Genomic DNA, 22,895 nt, shown 5'->3' with positions numbered 1-22,895 from the left:
AACAGATTTAATATTTAACATATTAATGTTAAATTTATATATTTGGCAAAAAATTAGTGTTTCTAACAACTATTCTATATTTTTAATGACCATTTTTGAAAACTGTTTTATAGTAAAGAGTCAATCAAAATGATATCTAATCAAAATTATATATGTTTTATATTTAAGTAGAATGAAGATATGTCAAAAAATGGTAAAATATCATTTCACTTTTTATTCTACTAAACTCACATATTTATCTTTTGGATAACCAAAATGTCACACTATTAAAGCCATTTTACAAATTTTTTGAGAACAATTATAAAGTACTTAAAATTAAAAGATATACACACTCTAAAACCATTTTAAAAATAATTAGTGAGACCTATCCCCGCAATGATCCAAAAGAGAGGGACTCCAACTCCCAAAGAGCTCTTGTTTATGTATAGTCAAAACGTCTATAGTTTATTATCTCGAATTATCAATTTAAGAGAAATTCGAAGACGGTTTTGAAATCGTGAGTAAATCAGAATCAACACTGTTGAAAAAATGATTTCATTCACCTGGCCCAAAAAGCAAGTTAATATTACGCAAAGCACGATTGCTTTTTAAATTTTCTCTCTAGCTGACATTTGACGGGATCATTCGAACATTGAAATACACCGCTCTGCAATTCGACGACTGCACTCTTATTCACATAGATTTTAGTGTTAGAAATTGTAATCATGCATCTTTAATGGTTTGCATACCGAGTGTAAATGAAAATCAGAGCAGTTTCTGCGATTTTAGACTGTCCGAAAAGATTTTTCAACTGTCAATTAACTTGATGATTCCTTCCCTCAAATTCCTTCATTTCACGGTTTTCTTAATGTTCATTTATTCAATGGTTCTTTCATCTTTCATTTTGCTTGGTTAAATCTGTTAATTGATTTGTTTTAAGTTGATTTGACCGACTTAGATTAATTGTTAGTCCAACACAATTCTTTATCCTCGTGATAAATCACCTTGTGAGTTTTCTCAAATATTGAATAAGGGCCATTTTTAAAAAGCCGGTATGTTATTTATATTATCTTTAGACTTTTTCGTAAACCCTGCAACTGAAGTGGTTAATGATTTTTTGATTTAACCTTTCTTCAATTCGGAACCCAAAGCCAGTCTTTTCGAATAAGTTTGCTGCAATTTACTTGAAGCGTAGCTTTATTATCAGAGTGGCCATAGGTTGAATCGTGAAATCTTTACTTTCCATTCATGTTACGCGACAGTTGGTGCTGCTATATTGCTATTTGTTGATTTCTAAGGCATATGAACCTTCTTGATTCTTCTTAGTTTTAGACCCCTAATTTGATATAAAAAAGAATAAACAATTCGCATGTTTTAAAAGAAAACATGAATGTGCATTTCGAATGTTTATGAATGAAAGATAACATTCGGTTTAGTCAATTATGAATTTACTTCGGGGTTTATGGAGATCTGATCTTTTCTGTTCTTGCTGCAGATCAACAGAATTTTGTGGTGAATTTTAGTGTGGCGGGCTCAAATGAGTGGGAACGAATATAGATTCTTCTTGTCTTGTGACATTAATTCACCTGTCGCATATCGAGTGGATAGACTAGAAGGAAACCCACGTAAGATATCATCTTCTGGTAATTCTATAATATGCTTGGCATTGAAAAGGTTTTAATTAAATTTGTGTTTTGAAGAGTGAATAATAAGGCACTCAGAAGATGCTACAGGCTTTAGGAATCTAGTCATGTATATTTAGCGCAGACTTGTGTTTGGGAATGATTGCCTAAAGATACAGCGGTATTTAAAGCTACAGGAATCTTAAGGCAGCTTTCTCCACTTTAGTTCAACATAAGTGTCTCTTTGAGCTTATAGCTGTTATGGAAGAATATGATTACTTCATGCCATCAGTATTCTTAAAAGCATTCATTATCCCCGAATCCCGTCCTCACATTGAAATCAATTTGCTGCTAGAGTTTTTATGTTGATTCACCTGCAACCAGTCCCATAGCTCAGTGCTACCTGCATTTTTTTATGTTGCTCAATATGATTAATGTCCGCCAATAACGAAGTTTATCTACTTTCTCATTCTCTGAGTGCGAATTCCTCAAGGATTTAGAAACTACTAATGACAGTTTTGACATTCTTAAATCATTTGAAACTGTTTGCCGCCATCATCAAAAGCTGATGGTGGAGTAAAGAGAGTAGAGAGAATAAACAAAACATGTACTTCAATGTCTTTTAGTTTACAATAGGTGCTTAAGTTACAGCAGAAGCATCAGAAATCATTGCTTTTCATTGTCTTTAAGACATTCAATTGTTTCCCCATTCACCGATCCAGCAAACTTCTTGTAACCGTAGCCTGTAAAGTATCATGATGTACGTAATGAAAACATCATCATATTAAGTTTCACACAAATATATTTAATAGCAAGCCAAATATAGAGATTTACTACAACGATGAGGTCCCTCATCATTACAGGCTGTGCAGAATGCTTTTACCACAATCAACCTCAAGCTTAATTTTTGTGCATAATTATTTTGTACCATGATTGATGAATCCATAACCTCATAGAGTGCAGCTGGAAATTCGATAAAACTCATTTTAGGAGGAATATAAGTTTAATCTAACCATTTGATGACATTTTCTTATTACAGAAGTAATTTGGTATTATATTGGATGATTATTTACTAAGAATGAATCATTCTTATAGATTGTACAGGAGAGATGCTTTAAAAGGAAACATACAAATAGAAATAATCTATTATACAAGATATTGACAAGATAATACAAGATATTGACAATATCTTGAAGTGATCATTAAATATAGAAATAAACTAATTTAGGAGATATTATTTTACCACCCTCCCTTAAAGGTCAACTTATCAATGACACCAAGCTGGCCCTTGAATTTGACAAATTTCTCTGGAAGTAGGGACTTGGTGAGAATATCAGCAGTCCGATTTTCTGTAGGAATAAACTGCAAATTCGCAGATCCATCTTCAACCAACTGATGGATAAAATGGCAATGAATGTCAATATGCTTGGTGCCCTCATTGAAGACTAGAGTTTGGGCAAGTTTGAGGATCCTTTGATTGTTGCAAATGAGAAGTAAAGGGCTTGCTTGAGACATATGGATGTCGGAAAGCATCCTATGAAGCCAGACTGCCTTACAACCTGCTTTAACTGTTTCTCGATGTTCAACTTCTGTTGAGGAAAGAGATACTGCCTACTGCTTCTTACTGGTCCAAGTGATTACACCTCTGCCTAACTTGAAGACATATGGAATGGACTTTTTGTCATCAATAGGCTTCCCCAATCCGAGTTTGTGTAACCAACGAGTTGAGGTTCCTTGGGTTGCCTATAGAGAATAGCAAAGTGTAGTGTGCCCTTGACATAGCGCAGGATGCGCTTAGCTGCAACCCAATGATATGAAGTTGGAGCTGTTCTGAAGCAAGATATGTAACTTCTTGCAAAGATAAGGACTTGTGGCAATGAGATAGATCAAATTGCCCACTAGTTGCGTAAATGAAGATTCATTTTCAGTAGGAGAACTAGATTTGGCTGACAACTTCAGACCAAACTCTATAAGTGTAGATGCAGGTTTGCAATCCTGTATTTTGAATTTGTGAAGAAGAGCCAAGACATACTTAGATTGAGAATAAAGATGCCACGTGATTGCTGCTAGATTTCGACACCTAGGCAATAGTGCAGAAGCCCAAGGTTGGTCATGTCAAAAAACTGGCATAAATTCTGTTTGCTTTCTAGAATCAAATATGTCGAATTGCTTGTGATTATAAGATCATCAACATAAATAGAAGGGCGATGTCATTGCCAATAGTCTTGACATACAAATTCAAGTCAGAAGAATTCCATTCGAAACCCTCATTTGTAAGGTACTTATCAATTTTCATGTACCATGCCTGAGGAGTCTGTTTGAGGCCATAAAATGCTTTCACTAGTTTCAGAACCTGGTGTTCTTTACCAACAACCTTGAATCCAGGAGGTTGTGTCATGTATACCTCTTCCTGTAAATCACCATTGAGGAACGCACATTTGATGTCGATTTGATGGACTTTCTGGTCATAGTGAGTTGCTATGGCAAGAAGTAATCTGGTGGTGCTTATCTTTGTTTTTTTTTTTAGTAAAGAGGGGTAAACACTTTGACCTGGAGCTATGAACCAGTGAGGCCACAAACGGGGGACCTCATCCGCATGAGATTTGAACCTTGATGGCAAGGATAACAACACAAAAACTTAACCATCACAACATGCCACTATTGGCTATGGTGGTGCTTATCTTTGTTGTCAACAAAGGTCTCCTAATAATTAATCCCTTCACGCTGAGAGATTCCTTTGGCAATGAGATGAGCTTTGTATTTATCCTAAGTTACCGAATCATTAGCTTTGGCCATTCGTACTCGAAAACGAATCAATTCCCAATCAGAAACCACATGGAATCCATTATGGAATCGACTAGGGTTCTAATTTTACAGTCAGCTGCAATTTTGCCTGTTTCGTTTCGTTTTGTTTCGGGAGGCTTGTGGTGCTGGCGTGGCAATTCCACGTTGACTCTAATGTGTTTTTGACTTTGACTGACAGAGGAAAACCTAAAATTTAGCCTTTTCAATAATGCGGCTTAGGTTATTATTTCATTCACCGCATCTGCTTTTCCTTCCCACGACAGCTCTACATGCAGCGACAGCTCTTGGTGGTTTGTTTTCAGTGTTTTCACTCGTCAATCATCTAATGTCAATGTTGATGACAATCTTGACACTGATGATGACCCATATGGTTCTGATTAGTGATTTCTAGTATTAGTTCTATTTCAAACAATGACTGTATTTCATGACACTAGTTCGATCATTTTGATATTGAAAACTGAATTTTAAATTAAATTACTTATGTTTCAAAATCTAAAATTTTTTATGATTTTGTTTAACTACTAGCATATGTATTGGTATGTGAATTCTAAATTTAATTTGTTTTTGATATTGGTATGTTTTTTAGCAGCACGTTTACATATATATTAAAAAGATTATATATCTATGTGGACATACCGGGTACCTGTACCCAACACCCTAAAAATTTTTTGTTGTACCAACATTTCGTACCCATGTACCCGTACCCGTTCCCATACCCAATTCGGCTACTTAGTATTTATCTTAAGTACCTTCAGCCTTGTATTTCACTTTGTAGACCCATTTGCATCTGATGGGTTTCTTTCCTAAAGGAAGATCTAACATAACCCAAGTGTTATTTTTCAATAGACTATGATGCTCAATTTTCATAGCTTCTTCACACTTAGGTATCACATTTGCCTCTGTGTATGTTTCAGGCTCATACATTGCGAATGTTGGCCATGAGAGTAATTTGACAAAATTGGAAGGTTTGCTCTTCTTTTGAGCACTTCTATCCTCGATGAGCTCATCATCACAAAAATGATCAATCGTCTTAGCCCACCATTTAGTCTGAAGAGTAGTAGTGCCAACATCAAAAGCAAGAGGTGCAATGGTATCATCATTAAACAAAAGATTAGATGAATCTTGAGGAAATACAGGTGGTAGAGCTACATGTTTGGGTGACTTGCAAGAGAAGGAATTGATGGAGAGGCATGAAAAGGAACAACTGGATCCTTCTCAATTGAATCCCTTCTATTAGAGGGACATAGTGGAAGACGGATATCCAAGTCTTGAGCTTCGAGAGATTGATTCTATAGAATTCATAGCTGGAGTAGAGATCTGAGATGACCCTCATTCCTCATCAAAGACCACATCAGAGCTAAAGTTGAGACGATTAGTTTCGATGTCAACTAGGCAATAGGCTTTATGATTATTATTGTAGCCAATGAGCACGAGTTTTTGGCTCTTAGCATCAAACTTGGTGTGGTTAGCATTAGGAATCCAAACGAAAGCAGTGAATGATATTAGATTTCCACAATCCATTTGAAATAAAAATTATTTGTTTCTGGATATGATTGTATGCTTTTTTAGCATCAACATTTTGGATTGCACTCTGTGATCCATCATCAGGATGAGAAAATGCAAGAATGGAATAGTGAACTATGTAGACCAAGCCCAACCAAGGGGGAATAAAAAGAAAAAGAGGGGGAAGGGAAGCACGAAAAATGAGAAGAAACAAGAAAAAAGAAAAAAATAGAAAATCTAATTAAAAACAAATCTTAAAAAACCAAAAACTAAAAAGAACAAACCTACGAGGCTAAAAAACAAAAGAATAAAAATAAAAATAAAGATAAAATAAAAACAAAACCACAAAAAAGCAACAAAAATAAACAAACCTACCCAAATCAATACAAAAAATAAAAGCTTAAAAACTGAAAAAAAAAACAAGAAACAAAAAACAAAAAAGTAAGAAATAAAATTAAAAATTAGAACCATTATACACACACACACACACATATACATACATGAGAGCATATATACTCACACACACACACACACACACACACACACACACACACACACACACACACACACACACTCTAGTATTCACATAGATTTATATATAAACATATAAATATAGATATATTTATACACTTATTTACATGTGTATAAATATAGATTTATTGATATACATATATAAACTTGCACTCATAGTTATATATTATATTTTTATATACATTTAGGTTTGCATATTTTATAAACCTAAATGTATATAAAAATCAAATATATAACTACTGGTGCAAATTTATATAATCTATATTTATACACATTTAAATATATATATATATATATATATATATATATATATATATATATATATGAATCTGTGTTAATACTAGAGAATATATATGTGAGTGAGTATATAAATGTGTCAATATATATAGGACTATATATCTATGTGAATACTCTCACACACATATATACAAGTGCACACACACACACACACACACACACACACACACACACACACATTTATACACACATATATAAATAGAAAAAGAGGAAATAAATTCTTCAAAAAATGTTACAATAGCTAAATACCTATAAGGGACGTGAAGCCACACAACAAAAACAAATAAAAAGACTAAATAATAACAACAATACTTATATATGCAAATTAGTATGCACATAAAACTCAAATATGTATATAAATATATATACATAGATTTATATACACATTTAGGTATGTGCATTATATATACATATAAAAGAAAAAGAAAAGAAAAAAGAAAAGAAAACAAAAAGCAACAAACAAGGAATCAAAAAGGACAAGCAGAAATATAAGGAGAAAGAGTAACAAACATGAAAGAAAGAAAGGAAGCAAAGAGACTAAAAAAAACCAAATCACTAAAATTGACACTAGGGGCAAGTTATGGACGCAAGGAAACAAGGGGGAAGGTCAAGGGAAAGACGAAGGCAGGGGGGAAGAGAACAAGATGTGAAGAGAGGTTCGAGGAGAACCAAGGAAAACAATTAGGAGGAGAAGACAGACCTAAAAAAGGGGGGACCCAAGGAGCGCGCTGGTTTGAGGAAGACGACAAAGGAACAAGGAATGACCCGAGGGAAAAGGGGGAACATCAAGGAAAATGGTGGCTATTGAGCATACCTAATAGCGGTTGCCAAGACTAGCTCAAGGACTACCCATAGTCTTAGTTGAGGTTAATGGGATGGTAGTTGATTTCAATAGCCTCCTTCAACTTCCTCTTGAAGTAGCTATCTTCCTTGAAAATAATTTGGGTGCTCTCCAAATAGATATGGTTTTTGGTAGAAATTGAGTGCTCTGCTAAAGCTGATTTGTGGATCCTATTGTGCTTAATGTCACCACTATGCACTTGAATTGTGGTATGGAATGAGCAACCCATTTTGCCTATATAGCGTGCACCACAAGAGCACACAATCTTGTAGACTCTAGAGTCTAGAAAAGCATCCTTGGAGTCGTTGAGCGAGGGGACATAGATTCTTACCCTAGAAAGGGGTTTGAAAGCAACGTGAAGGCCCTTTTTGGATAAGATTCTGTCAATCTTTTGGGAAATATCATCAACAAAAGGAAGGGCAACATTCAAGGCAGGCAAGGACACGAAAGGTTTAGGGTTGGTGTAAGAGAAATAGAAGGACTTATCTTCGTTAAGTGCCTTCAAGATTTGCCTATGAGAGTACCCATTTAACTTGAAGATTTGATGAAGATGGGTTAGCTGTTGGTTTAAGTTGTCATTATCACAAATTCTGCGGGCTCTTAGGGCAAGGTTCTTAAGGATGCCCACCTTTTGGCTGGGGTGATGGTGAGAAGACAAGTAGAGGTATAAGTTGGTATGGGCGGCCTTGCGATACACATGCTGACCGAGGGTGTTGTCTAGCTTCTTGATGATAAGAACATCAAGGAAAGGTAATTGGTTGTTCAACTCAAGCTCCATGGTGAAGGAAATGTTAGTGGCCAAGTTGTTGATGTGTTTGTGAAACTCATCAAGTTTGTCAAGTCCATGTGACCAACATGCATTGGTGTCATCAACATATTGCTTCCACCATCTGGGTTTGAGGGGAAAGGAATAGAGGGCCATCTCCTCAAAATGCTCCATATAAAGGTTGACAATGATGGGGGACAAGGGAGAACCCATAACCACCCATTTACTTGCTTATAGAAGACAGTTTGGAAGGAATAGAAAGTGGACGTCAAACATAACTCCACTAAAGTGGCAATCTCATCACTCATCTTGCCCTTAATTATTTGAATAGAGTCATGAATAGGGACCTTGGTGAAGCCCTACCACGTCGAAACTAACCAAGATATCATTCTGCTCCAGCATGGCATCTTTTGTGAATCAAACAAAGTGGTTAGAATCTTTAACAAACGAATCAGAATTGCCCACCACGGGGGAGATAATCTTGGTAAGATGAGAGGCCAAAAAATAAGTGGGCGACTCAATGCTGTCCACAATGGGTCTTAGCGGAATGCCTTCTTTATGAATTTTAGGAACCCCATAGATGCGAGGGGTTACTTCTTTAGAAGCTTTAGAAGGCAACAATTTTTTCTTAATGTCCTCATCAAAGGAGGACTTGGAAACAAAAGTCTTAACTTGCTTAAGAATCTTGGAATCAAAGGGCAGTTGTTGGAATTAGAGAGCAATTCAAGCATCTTGGAGTTGGCATTACCTTTGTTAGCCTTGGTGATGACAATGTCATTATTGGTTATTAAAATTTTTGAAGGCAAGCATCTTAGCTTTGGGGAAGTTGAGTCCAGGCAATTTAGCTCGTCTAAGGGCGACAACACAATCCTGCCTAATCTCTTCAACCAAATCCGAGGAGAGAGAACGAATTGCATTCTTGATCTCAACAAGAAATTGAATGTGAGGAATGGTACAGGGAGCACAAGCAAAGTTAAGACTATGTTTTAAAAAATTAAATGAAAGTGGGTCGATGGTGGTAAAAGACAAGTTGACCACAAGCTTTGTCTCCTAATTACACACCGGTTGGCGAGAAGGAAAAATGCAAGGCGAGCTAAACAAAGAACGCAGGTGGCCACTAGGAGGAAGAACATCAAGGAAAAAGGAAAGATCCACGTGGTCATCAACAAGAGAGAGGGGTTCAGAATAACCAGAAAAATTGGATGGCTCAAACGTCGAGATAGACAATTTGGGGATGTGGGAGGGCTACCCAAGTTGGAGGTGCTGGGGGCCTCCACAAATGACAGTTGTTCAACGTTGTTGTGGGTGACAAGACCCAAATTTAAAATGGGAGGGGCTTGATGGGGGGTTCTAATCCGAGAGTTATCACGAGAACAAAAACATCTAACTTGCAATGCACAAAATGAGACCGCATTGACTCTTAGACTCGTGTTCTTCAAAAGGTTGGAAAGATACTATAATAATGATTCTCACAGATACATTAGTAGAGAGTAACCAATAATGAGAATTATTTGATAGCATATGCATAGGAAAATGAAGTTCTTAAGTCATTCAAGCATGCCTAATTGCTATGCAAAGGTAATAATGGTTTTTGATGATCAAAAACAGGATTTTTGTGGGTAACATTCAACCCTCCTATAGATTTTGAACATGGTTCATGGAAAATAAAAGTTTATTGACAAATGTAGTTGAGCAAAAATTCTTTGAAGAGAAGTTGCTATTGAATGGGTATTCTTTATGATAATGATCAATATACAAATCAATGGGCGCTTTACATTACTTGATCTTTTTCATCATCATGGATAAGCTCAAAATTATTTGTTCATTTCAATAGAAGGGTATGAATTTTATGTTTTTGACTACCTTGATGGTTAGATGTTCAAAGTACAAGTGAAATTAACCAAATGGAGAAGTAGCCCTACATTACCTATCACTTGGAAGTTACAATGTTCCACTTCTTTTGTACAAGTGACTTTTTCTTACATATTTGTTATAGGTTAGAAAATAACCCTTGTTTGCATAGAAGTTGAGATTTTTTTGCTAAAATAAAGCTTATTTTATTTTCTCAAAATTGCAAACGTAGTTAGGCTGTACTTACTAGGTAGTTATAGGCAGTAGTTAGAAAAAACTAAAAAACCTATAAATACAAGGCTATATGTAATGTAAAGGGACTTTAGAATGAGGGGGAAACTCTAGACAAATTCCCACAAAAACTTTTTAAATTATTTTTAATTCTGAAACTATTGTAGAGAAGCGTTTATGAGATTGTTTGATCTCATAAATATAATAAGGAATATATTTGGTCGTATGTTCTAAATGGTCTTCAAAGTTATTATTGCTATTTTTTCCTATGTTAAATTGGTGATCCCTTTATGTGTCTATGCAAATCATCGATAAAATATGCACCTGATGTAATGAAACACAATCATTTCTAATATCTTGAGTTGGATGTGTTAAGGTAACTTATTTCCATGTATGTTGAGATTTGTTATCTTTCTTTCTTCACTGTTGCATATTAAAAACTTATTTTGTTCTAAAATCCCGTTTGTAATTGCTAGTAGTTGTGGAATCTTAGTTGGTATTCATATGTCTACTATTGGTTTTTTCTTTTCCAACTTTTCTTTAGCTTGTCTCTTTTTTGTACTTTTAGGTTAAATGCACACAAAAATCCCAAATATCCCCATCACACAAGGGAGCTGGCCCTGTCAGAGATCATTGACCCATAATGATCTATTCAACAATTGGAACATTTTAAATCGACAAATTTGTTTACTAACATGTTTGAACTGATCCATGAAATGTTCTTCTATAATAATCCTGGGAGCTTTTGGAAACACCTTTCATTCTTCCGCACTTATAATATTTTAATTTAGCTTATGGAAATAAGGCGACTTTATTAAATTTTTCATTAATATACCTCTTATGTCACTTTATAAACTTATTAAATTAGTTAAAAAGTATTACCAATAAATAAGCTTTGTTGGATAATATTAAATAATTTAAATTAATGGATTCCCTTTTTCCTAACTTTAGTCCATGAGAATTAAATAGGCTAAATTGCCTGTATGGACTAGTTTGTGGCAGGGACATTACAACAATGAAACTTACTAATTGATGCGGGAGCATCTTGGGGTAGTTGGTAGTCTTGTATGTTGGAGTGGCTTTTGGCCTTGGAGTTGGTTAACTCGGTTGAAAGGAGGTGATGGTTGGCCACTATTGGGGTAGTTCCTAATTATAGTTTCATCCGAGGAACTCGATGACTGAAGGAGCTAGTTGATGCTTATGGTGCTTGGTTAATGATCTTCTTGATGGAACTAGTGCTCGATGATGCTTGTGGGAGCTCGGTTGACGTGCTTGCTAGGTATGCTTGGTGGTTACTGTTAATGCTCAGTGGGTTGGTTCATTGACTGGATGTTCTTGGAGATTTGATTAGTCGACTTAGTGCATTTAATTTGTGTTGCACGTGATCGTGATGTGGATCGATTGTGGGATGTGTGAGGACCTATTTGGGGATTTGGTTCTTTCTCCTATGTGCATTTATAATTTTATTTATTTTGTAAGCCGACTAAGGCATATTATGTTTATTTGGGCTCTAGATGATTCTATTTGCAATAGGCCGACTTGTGGCCGTGCAAGTATAAAAGGAGGGTTTGGGTAGTGTTGTAGGATGCATGGGTAGCAGAGATTCAGGAAGGAATCTAGAGTTGTGAATTAAGAGTAGAGCTAGTAGCTAAGTGTGGGCTTAGAAACAAGAAGGTTGCTTGGTGGCTTGCGAGCACAAGTTTAGATCTTACTTGGTGTTTCGACCAAATTGCTGTAGTATTACAGATCTGGGCTAGCTAGGAGTTATTTGGATCTTGCGAGGTCTTCCAGAATTGTTATTGTAATTTTTACATCCCAATTTTTGACCTAATTTGAAATATAGCTGTTGAGGTTCACATGAAGTTAGTTGGCAGTTTAATTTGTCATAATCTGGCGAAATAGTAAGATAATTAGTTGTTATGATTTCAAGTGAAGATAACATGCTAGTTGATCGTTAATCACGAATTCATGGAATTGAGAAGATGGTTAACGGTTATGATTAATTATGATTAAATAATTCATTATAATAATATAATTTAACTGCGGGGAATTTTCTTGCAGGAAACATGTTGAAGCGGGTTGAAGCATTGTTAGAAAAGAATTAGGCAAGGAGCATCACCATCACTAAGCAGATGGGTTGAGGACTTGGCAACTTGAAACAAGATACATCTGTGGGACCCACATGAGCTATTTAAATAAATAAGTTTAGAAGCATAAAATAATTGAGTTAAAATATAATTCATACCTTTGAAGATTTATTATTGAATTTTCTATTTAATCATTATTATAAACTCTTAAATATGAATACATATATACAAAAATGAAGTGGCACCAATAAATTATAATTATATAATCTATTGATGTCACCTCATCGATATACATTCGTAAATGTATATAAGGGCTTATAATAATAATAAAATAAAATTAAAAACTGTCCAACTTCATCTTATTCCTTTTTCCTCGTTATTTCTCTCCTTTTTATATTTGAATTTGTGATGCATTCAAATGGCTTATAATCTTTTAACTTGCGGGAGTCAAGAAGTCATGAGTTTAATCTTTTTGTAACCAATGGGAACCAAGGAGTCATGATTTTGTTCTTATATTATGGAAGCCGTGTATGGAGGCGGACATCTTTTTAAATATACCCGACTGCCTTGATGTGCTATGTTCATTTATCTCAGTAAAACATTTCCGCCATGTTCTTGTCCTTTGATAACCGAGCTTGGATTGATTATTGAGTGGGGAGTCTCTTGCTGCCGTAGGGAGGAGAACACATTCCTGACCTTCTTATCAGTTAACACTTTTCCTTATTCATTCCGGCTCTATTCCCTGCCATAAGTGATTTCTTTTCTATACTGAGATTTGATATTGTATGGTTATGCCTGGAAGTCGTTGTTGTATTTCATATATCCGGCTGCCTTATTGCGGGCGCCGGGGGGTATCTTTCCATAATAAACCCTATTGAAATCCGACTTTCCTCATTCCATGTAATAGTTCCAAGCTTTGAGCTCGGGTTTCCAATACCATCAAACCTTGGGCAAACTTGGAGCCTCTACAGATTAAGTTTTGACGTTTCATGCATACTGCTGTATTTATTTCCTTTTGAAATTGAAGCTGCCATTACAATCTGAGAATTTGATTGAAGAAGAAGAAATATTTGGTGTGCAGCAAGCTTTGGCAACTCTATATAGAATACCAGGTCATGTGAATAAACAGTCTCTTTGTATTGCTAAATTTATTTTCCTTCGTAATCAGATTCCTTAACAATAGAAATGCAAGCTATATTCAATCTTGTTTAACCATAGGAAAACCTTGTTATGTTTAGTAAAGTACCAAGTCTTGGAATCATAAACTATTAATTCAATGGAAGCTAAAATGCAAAGAGTTTCTGTAAGTTCCAAATTACAAATGTGAAATGCTAGAAGCAATCGTTTGCCATAAATTGATATCTTGTTTGAATCTGCTGACTGAACTTCTTATAATTAGCCTTGGTTATGGCAGGTGATAATCTAGTAACCAAGTATGGAACCAAAAATCATTAAACCACTGGATATAGAATTACACAATCAATCCTGAAATCTTTAAAGAATATAATCATGTAATCACAGATTGTAAAATACTAGATGAATATAATCTTCTTGTATAATTGGCAGAACCGGTTGTTCTGAGAATTTCGAACACTTGGGACTCACCTGGCTATGTAGCAAAGAAAATGGGTGACGAGGTGAAAGAAAGGAAATCTGCAACAACATGAAACAATAATCAGTTATGACGCAACAATGTTTATCATTTTAATATGAATTATTTAATAGCTCATGCATGATTCCGTTTAATGTAATCTCCTGTTGTCAAGTTGAGGGGTACTAGGTTGCTCAGCTGATGTCAAGATGTTCTAAGTCCTATTCCAGGTAGGGAGGACCTTTCTCGTTAGAGATTGTGTTGGGATAAGATTTGGTCTGAGGTTGGGTGATTATGCCCTTGACAATGTTTCACCTCTCCCAAAGTTGTTGGACGTTCTACAGACAGATAAGTTATACATCAATTGTTTATTAGAAACATGTATTATCACTTTTATATATGAGAAGGTAAGAATAATTGAGTTATTTCATTGCTACAGTTATTTTATACTTACATGCGAAGGATAGATTTATTTGATAAATTGATATAACAACTTTCATTTATATGAGAATATCTCCTAATCTTGAATTTCTACAACAGTTAAGTAATTGGAAGGAAAGAAATTTGAAGCCCTAATTGATTGAGTGATAGCTGGAACCCTAAATGATATAGCGGTATCGGAAGCCCTAATTGAATCAGTAGTATCAGAAGCCCTAAGTGATACAACGGTATCAGAAGCCCTAAAAGATTCCAATGGTAATCGATGCCCTAATGATTTTAGTGGTAAGTGATGCCCTAATTTTATATAGAGGTGTTTAATGATAGTTGTCATTTGATTTAGATTTATCAATATTGGATAGAAGTCGTTTCGTGATATTGTATTAGAAGTATGGTGGACTAACCCGGGTGGTTGCAAAAGCATTCCTAGTTTTAATTTCGATCTCGATTTTTCAAGGTATGTGGGTTTCAATTTCTGTAGTAACTTCATTTGTTGGTGTTTCAAGTTCTTAGTTAAGAAAATTTTGTCTAATTGATCTTAACGGTAAATCTTATTCACATGAACATGAATGATATAACTGTCTACCTATGAAACAAAGTAATAACTGTATTCTTTGAGTATGTTAGTTCTTAATTTAGACCTGGGAAATCCAGATGTTACAGTAATTGCTTTTGTATTTGGCCGTAACTAGGAAGGCCTTATAGCCTAGCACATTGTATGTAATCAGTTGTTGATGAATAAACAGTTGGATTTTCTATCAGATCTTGTATCTTGCGTTGTGTTTCCGTTGTGTAGTTGTTTTTTGGGGGCTTGGTTACCTCCTTTGGGGGTTCACTCAGCCTTGCACTACGTCACTAATTCATAACTCCTAGATGGAATTACCAATGTTGGAGATGAGTTTTTTTGTTCTCCAAGATCTTCAAATCAACTAGGAGTTTCTATTATCAAAAGTGAACTTGAATATGAAGCTCAAATTGTGAAAAAATGAATAGCAAAATGATAGCAAAACTTGATAATCCAAAAATGCAGTTAAGTCCCCCCCACAACACTCCAATTTAGCCCTTGGGACCAATTTCCGTAAGTATTGATAAATATTTTTTATTTCTTTTTGTCTGAAGAATTTAAAAATACTTTGTAATATTATTAGTGTTATAAAAAAACACTTTTTACTCTAATAATATATTTTTTCTGATTGGTAAACGACAGCCTTTTAAACTGCCAAACACTCACAAATTCAAATCCATGAGTGCAACAGCCTAGTGTAGGCACTGTGCTTGGCAGCCCAATGCCTTGGTGGCAGCCTCACCAACAGAGTGTTTCAATTGCTGCTCTAAATGGGTTACCTCTAAACTAATAATATTATTATTTCTCAACTTTCGGGGCTCCACTTAAAATTATATTAAAATTTATTTCTCATGCTTTACCCTTTTTAGCCTATGGGAAATAGGGATAGACTAGAGGTCTTTTCCATGGCATTATCATTGAAAAGGGGACATTGACAGATGTTGGTCCTATAAATCGTTTTGCTTTGATGCTTGAGGTCATGTATAAAAGTTTTCAATCAGTATGTTTGTTTCAGTTACTCTGTAGCATGTGGAGGAAGACTATTTAAGTAAAGTATTAAACTGTATTCAATTCAAATTCAAAGCACTATAGAAGCAATAGAATGTCATCTAAGTCTCAATTCACCAATCATATGGATACAGAAGTTAAGTAAGAAAATCACTTTCCAACTGAACAAAATTATGAATGAAGTTATAAACATAACATAAAAAGCTATATTTCTAAGATTTTCTCTTTCAACTCAGATTTATGTGTTTTTGGTTTTATAACCATCATACTCTCACAATGTTTCTTAGTATTTCTGCTTTTCCCTGCATTGTTTATTTCTGGTAACAGTTTTTGTTTCTTTGCATTTTTTTAGAATTCACAGAAAGACTTGTGAGTTTTGGCACTAACTGTTGAAGAAATAGATTCGTTCAGATAAATTGGATGACAATATAATCTATCATGATCTACACATATCATACATGCATACATACCAATATAACATAGCCTATATTAACACACGCGCGCGCACACACACACACACAAAAAGCCATATTTCTAAGATTTTCTCTTTCAACTCAGATTTATGTGTTTTTGGTTTTATAACAATCATACTCTCACAATGTTTCTTAGTATTTCTACCTTTCCCTGCATTGTTTATTTCTGGTAACAGTTTTTGTTTGTTTGCATTTTTTTAGAATTCACAGGGAGACTTGTGAGTTTTGGCACTAACTGTTGAAGAAATAGTTTCATTCAGATAAATTGGATGACAATATACTCATATCATACATGCATGCATACCAATATAACTTAGCCTATATTAACACACACACACACACACACACGGATACAGATCAATTATTTTGTTATCCAAGTATATGATCGATCTGTTTATACAGATTTATTCCTTGATATTTCTTGTTCATATATTGATCAAGCCATGATCATGATTGGCTTATTTGCATATATGTAGTCAGATCGAAGTCTGATTAAATTCCCTTGAAGGTTGGCAACTTTGATTAAGTTCAAACTAATCATAATCGACACTGATTGATAATCGGTTAGTTTGTATAAACAAATTGCTGTTAGGGAAGAGACATGTCTCCTTAGGAGACATGTCCACCCAAGACATATTCTATTCAAACCCATATATATATACTGATACATGGCCAGGCAAGAGAGCATCGAAATCATAAATGCTCCGCCTTACTTTGAGTTATGCCATTACACTTTGACTTTCAGTATTTGTTAATGTTGAATCTACTTCACATACAATCGAGATTGATCAAGACTATCGTATTCAGATTGGAATCTGCAGATATCAAATCAGAAATCAGTAATCATTCAATTCTGAAAACGAAAAGACATTCATAGTTCCAATCTGAGATAAATTAAATCACATTCAACACTACCAAAATCTGTGGGGAATTATCAAAATCTATGGGTAAATATTAATAAGATCTGTTAGATCCCAATAGTTTTGCACTAATAAAATTCAGCAAATTTTGATCAATGGATATAAGAGTCATGACATTATGGTCATATTCAGCATTGCTGGTATTGGCAGAATCTAAAGTTTATGTTAGCCGTTATTTCAGGTCAGTGAGGCATATGGAACAAAGTGCATCTCTTGCAAGACAAAATACTGATTTTACTTTGGTCTTTTCAGCCTGGAAACTTGTAAGAAGGCTTCAATTGCTTTTAACTTCCAAGTAATTTAACGAGAATAAACCAAATAATATGTACCTAGAATCCTTAGAATAAAAGAGGCTAAACTTCTCATTGAGATTTGTTCTTTTAAAAGTTAAATGTGACACTTCTTAAAGATTTTGTATCTATGAACAGTCAGGGTTTCTCTCGGAAGCTGACTGCATCAAACTGATAAGGATAAAAAATATAATAATTTCATTTGAGCTATCAAAGGGGAAAATAAATTTTCATAGCTAATAATAATTTCTAAGACACATCTTGAAGCAGTTGGTCAAAGTCATCCATTTAATTGATCTCCAGTTCGGCTTGTCATGAAAGTGTGGTACATGACATTATTAGCACAACAATTGGTTCATCATCTTCTTTATTATTGAATTTTTCTAAAATAAATAGAGTCAATGTGCAGCATTTAGGTCTCACCCAGAAAACGAAAACAATCACTGACAAAAAATATTTTGGCCTCATCTATTAATTAAATACAATCAATGAGAAATTTGAAGTCCAAGGATGAACAATGTGTTTTATATACATCTGAGGTTATTGGTAGGGGGACTGTAGATTCACATTGGCAGAAACCAAAATTTAATTTGAAGCTCTTCTTTTGCCACATATTTGTTGTATTTTTCTTTTTCTCTAGACAACAGTCTTGCCCTCTTACAAAAGCATTGGATTTTCTTTTTTGTGAATGTAGTATCATAATAGATTGCTTTCCTAGCTAAGGAATGGTGACTTAACTCCAGGCATGCTTGCTGAGACCTTTTGAAACTTTTTTGGCATATTGTTTATCATAGAACTAATGTTGCATGTTAACTATTTCAGTGGACTGATGGAAGAATTTTATTATTTTGCAGAAGGGGAAGCTGGTTTTGAGATTCCCACTCCCGAACTATATGTTGAATGTGCCTTATACATTGATGGTGCTCTGTTTGGGCTCCCTTCGAGAACAAGGTTAATAATGAAGACATTTATTGTTTTCAATGAGGGTTTTTACAGAACCTAATTTAATCTTTGGAGATTACTGGATGTATATTGCTTTTAACAAAGACATCAAATTTCTGTAAGAAACTGCATTCTATTTTTAACAGGCTGGAATCTCAAGGAAAACCAATTTACTGGAACGAATACAGTACATTAACTGCAAAGTACAGGGATTTGACTGCTCATTCACAGCTTGCTTTTACTGTAAGTTTGAATGGGCTTTCTGTTATAATTTTCACATGGTATCTTGCTGTTTTTGTGGAAGTAATATTTTTGTGATATTAATAATTTCTTTTTAGAACTGTAAGTGATGCTGGAGTGAATTACTAGATCTTGGATATGATAATATGAATTATACTCTTTGTTTTGTAATTTTGTTTGAACAAAATGAGGCATGAACTCTGGAAAACAGGAAGATGGTTATGGATTACGACGAGTGACCATCAATATCGGACCTGTAAATAGCACTAGTCTGAATTATAGTTTTCTCAGCGAGGAAAAAAAAAGCTCTCCCATTTGATGATAGGGCCAGATGAATTAGAAGCTATGGTTATCTGTCCAGGTTCAAGCCTTTGACCCAAGTCTCTTTATGCAAAATCTTCGCATTCTCCTAGGTAGGGTTTGCACTAACTTCATCTCCCATACCAAACATGGATTCTGTTTCTTACTCTTATTTTCTGTTTTTAAAGGGACTTATTTGTTAGGATTGTGTCATTTAAATTTTAATCCTACTCGATAATATTAGGTCTCCAATTTTCTTGAAATGTGTAACTTGGATGCCCATGAGAAATTGAGGGATATTATTTTATTATTATTGTTAGATTATGTCAGATATGTTATGAGGTTACCAAAGGAGGTCAGAGATTGGGAGTCATGGAGCATCGTTCTCCTCATAGCCAATGAGAATGCAAATAATGCACCCATGGCATCTTATGCTGGAATTTATGACGTGTTAGTGTGTAAGAGGAGTTGCATTTTATTTTGGAGACTACTTCATATAGTGTGTTGTGAGATTTTTACTATAATATTTTGAGACCATGATTGGAATTAGGGCATTAATTTAATGGTGGTTTTCTGGGTCTGCTTAGGTTCATATAGCAAGGGCTTGGAATGGAGGAGGTATATTTCTTTGTAGCACACTCACATTGCCAAAATATTGTTTGTCTGAAAAAGATTATATGAGTTCTATTGATGTTATTTTGCACATATGCAATCCCTAGATGAATTTCCTCTATTAGATCCCTCTGGTTTTCATCTCAAAATTTAATCTGGAAACCAAGAGGTTGTTTGCCCTCCAGCGAAAAGATAAAACATCATGTGCCTGATTTTCAAGGAAAAGGTCTCGGCAAAAATACAATAGATTTTTTTCTTAAATGCCCATCTCCTACTTTTATAGGCTATTTGAGAGAATATAATATTATTTTGTTTTGTTGCCAAAAAAATTATCTTAGAAATAATGTCAAGAAATGCTTTTTACTAAGCCATCACCTTTGCCCTCTTTTCCTAATGACACTTTATTAGGTCCACTTTTTAACATTAGATTGGACCTTTTTTCAAAATAAAATAATATAAAGTTGCCTTTGTCATAATATAAAGTCATTGAGACAACTTCAAATATTATTTTAATTATTGCGTTAGTTGGAAAAAGGACATGACATTGGTGAATAGTTCATAAATTTGTTGGAGCTTAACCTTTATTATCGCAAGATGCTAGAAAGTGGAGGAATGTTGGGATTAGGTGTGCCATACACCTTTCAAATCCTTGTTTTTTAATTTTTTAATTATCTAATAATTTGTAATGTTTATTTGCGCTCATGGAAAAGCACTTCCTATTTATGACAGCCATTATACCATGTGTATACCTTGGTATGACATGTGTGCCAAAATTTGAAAGGCCTTATGTCATGTAAGGGGGGAATGAACATCTATGATATTGTAAGTACATACGAGATTCTATGGAGTGCTTAAGAGAGTGCAAGGAGAGGCTTATGCAGTGGAGTTTAAACTCTTGACCAAATTATAACAGTCTAAGATGCATGTCATGGTACATTTCTAAAGGAGGTAAATGACAAAGTGGAGTACCCAAGTTTGCTGGGAGGCTTTGACATGTTTATGATGCATAAGGGGATGTATCAGTAACAGCTTTTTGACCATTGGGGGATGTGAGAATTCTTACCATGGTATTTTGGGACTTTATTTGGCCCATGGTATTGCTTTTTGATAGTTTTCAGAGCCTTCTTGTGTCTCTATATTGAGGGCTTGAGATGAAGATATTACATAATGTATTTTGCAGGGTCATGCTGCCAGATTTCTTCTAGAAGACTAGGATGTTGATCCCACATTAAGGCATTAAGCTTGATATTGTATTATGACTGTTTATTGTTGAATAATACATTGTTTTGGTGCCGAATAATATGTTGTTTTGGTGCTTTAGAGGCTAGGTTTACCCAAGTTTTTTTTTTTTTCATCTCTCTTGTCTATGCTTTTTTGTTTTTGTTTTCTTATCCTCTCTTTCTAAGATCTGTTTTACATGTTGTCATGTTGCTGATATTTCTGTAGATTTAATTTCTTGCATTTTTTCTTTCAATGGGTTAATGTAAGAAATAAATTTGTCATTGTTTATGGCTTTATGGACATAGATTGTTTACATTTGTTTTAGGCTTTGTTTGGTAAATCATTTGGCATTGGAGGTGTATACATTTTTTTAACAGTTGTAAGCCAAGAGGAATCCCATTTTATTGTGGTGGAGTAGAAAAATAGAATCCAAGGGCAAGTTGAAGGTCCCATATTATTTTGTTGAAGCAATCCAAAACCTAGAGTAGATTGTTGCAGTTTGCTAGGAGAACTTTTAGATTGAGCAATGAGATTTTAGGATTGTGGCGATTAATAAGAGTTTCAGGGTTTGGTTTATACATGAATCCTACAATTCTATAAGCTACATGTCGAACACATAGGTGTTGGAGTTTGGATCACAAGGGACCAGTAAGCTTAAAAGTTTGGACAGTATTTACTGAGAGGTCCTTGGAACTCAGAAGAAGAATGCAAACAGTGAAGTTTTGCATTTTAGAAAACCAGAAATGAAATATAGAAAAATAGTGTAGATCTCACTAAAAGAGCAGTGGCAGGACCAGTGGTAGTCTCATAAAAAGGCATATCGTAACATTGACAATGGGAAAGGCAGAATGCTTGGAAAGGGTTTAACAGCAGTTCTAGGAGTTTCTTTACATTCAATTCCATTATTATTGGTAATTAGTGCATAATTAATTCAATAAATAACCATTATAGTATCCATGGTTGACACACGCAAATACCACAAGGGCTTTTTGTGGACAATATGTGTCTTTCTGGTAAACCTGAATTGGAACAATATACTTTATCTGATGTGATATTTGAAAATTTACTCGTGGGGGATCAAATGTACCCAATTATCTTGTGATTTGATGAGATACTAGTTTGGTGTCCAAAAGCTTTCATCATAGTTTATTCTAGAGCCATGACACTACTAATATTTATTTCCAAAGAAGAAATGCACATTGAAAATCAAATTAAACACACTATAGATGAGTCTAATCAAACAATGAATGGGCCATTAGAGTATGACTATATTGCATAGAATAGAGGGTAAGAATCAGTGGATTTGCCAATCTTAAACATAATTTTTTGACAAGATGCCTGCTAACTGATTTCTTGTTTTTGGGATTCATATTTATACATTTACATTCTAGAAAAAGTTGAAGATAAATGGAAGAGACATAAATTATGTATTTGAATAACTAGCTGAATGTGAAGTAAATGGATACATTTGTAATGTCCCCTATTTTTAGCAGTTGGCAGGTAGTCAGCAAGGTCAGTCCATCATTGTGCTCCCTGTGGTCTGGCAGAGTGGTTAGAGGGTCCATGGCTGTGTCATAGGGTTTGCCGAATTTTCGGCTCCAGGTTCGAAATTTGGCGAACCCATAAAAAAATAAACAAATTCGTCAAAGTTCGACATAAATTCGTATGGCAGGAAAAAAAAAGCTGTTTATTATTGTGTTTTTTAGGGTTTTCGACGGCGGAGGGAATGCATCAGTTGACGACGGGAGGAATGCATCAATTGTTCAGAATCGTGAGAAGATT

The 22,895-nt window shown here is 34.7% G+C and overlaps 1 protein-coding gene across 16 annotated transcripts in view; it reads left to right on the top strand.

The window, feature by feature from the left end:
* The first annotated feature begins 454 nt into the window (after window positions 1-454).
* LOC149533827 (phosphatidylinositol 3-kinase, root isoform-like) overlaps window positions 455-22,895 on the top strand; it is a 246,894-nt gene continuing 224,453 nt past the window's right edge. For 2 of the 16 annotated variants that reach the window (XM_089804315.1, XM_089804323.1), the window contains exons 1-4: window positions 568-698; window positions 1,475-1,604; window positions 18,653-18,749; window positions 18,887-18,983. In XM_089804315.1, coding sequence (XP_089660441.1) covers window positions 1,517-1,604; window positions 18,653-18,749; window positions 18,887-18,983 — 282 coding nt within the window. In that variant the 5' untranslated portion in view covers window positions 568-698; window positions 1,475-1,516. The other 14 variants (XM_089804324.1, XM_089804322.1, XM_089804320.1 and 11 more) reach the window with 13 other exon arrangements.

Source organism: Cupressus sempervirens, chromosome 10, assembly GCF_028749045.1.
Source record: "Cupressus sempervirens isolate cs-2001-9-10 chromosome 10, ASM2874904v1, whole genome shotgun sequence".
Lineage (NCBI taxonomy): Eukaryota > Viridiplantae > Streptophyta > Pinopsida > Cupressales > Cupressaceae > Cupressus > Cupressus sempervirens.
Note: the sequence above shows the minus strand (reverse complement) of the source record. Positions and strands in the feature narration are given on the sequence as shown.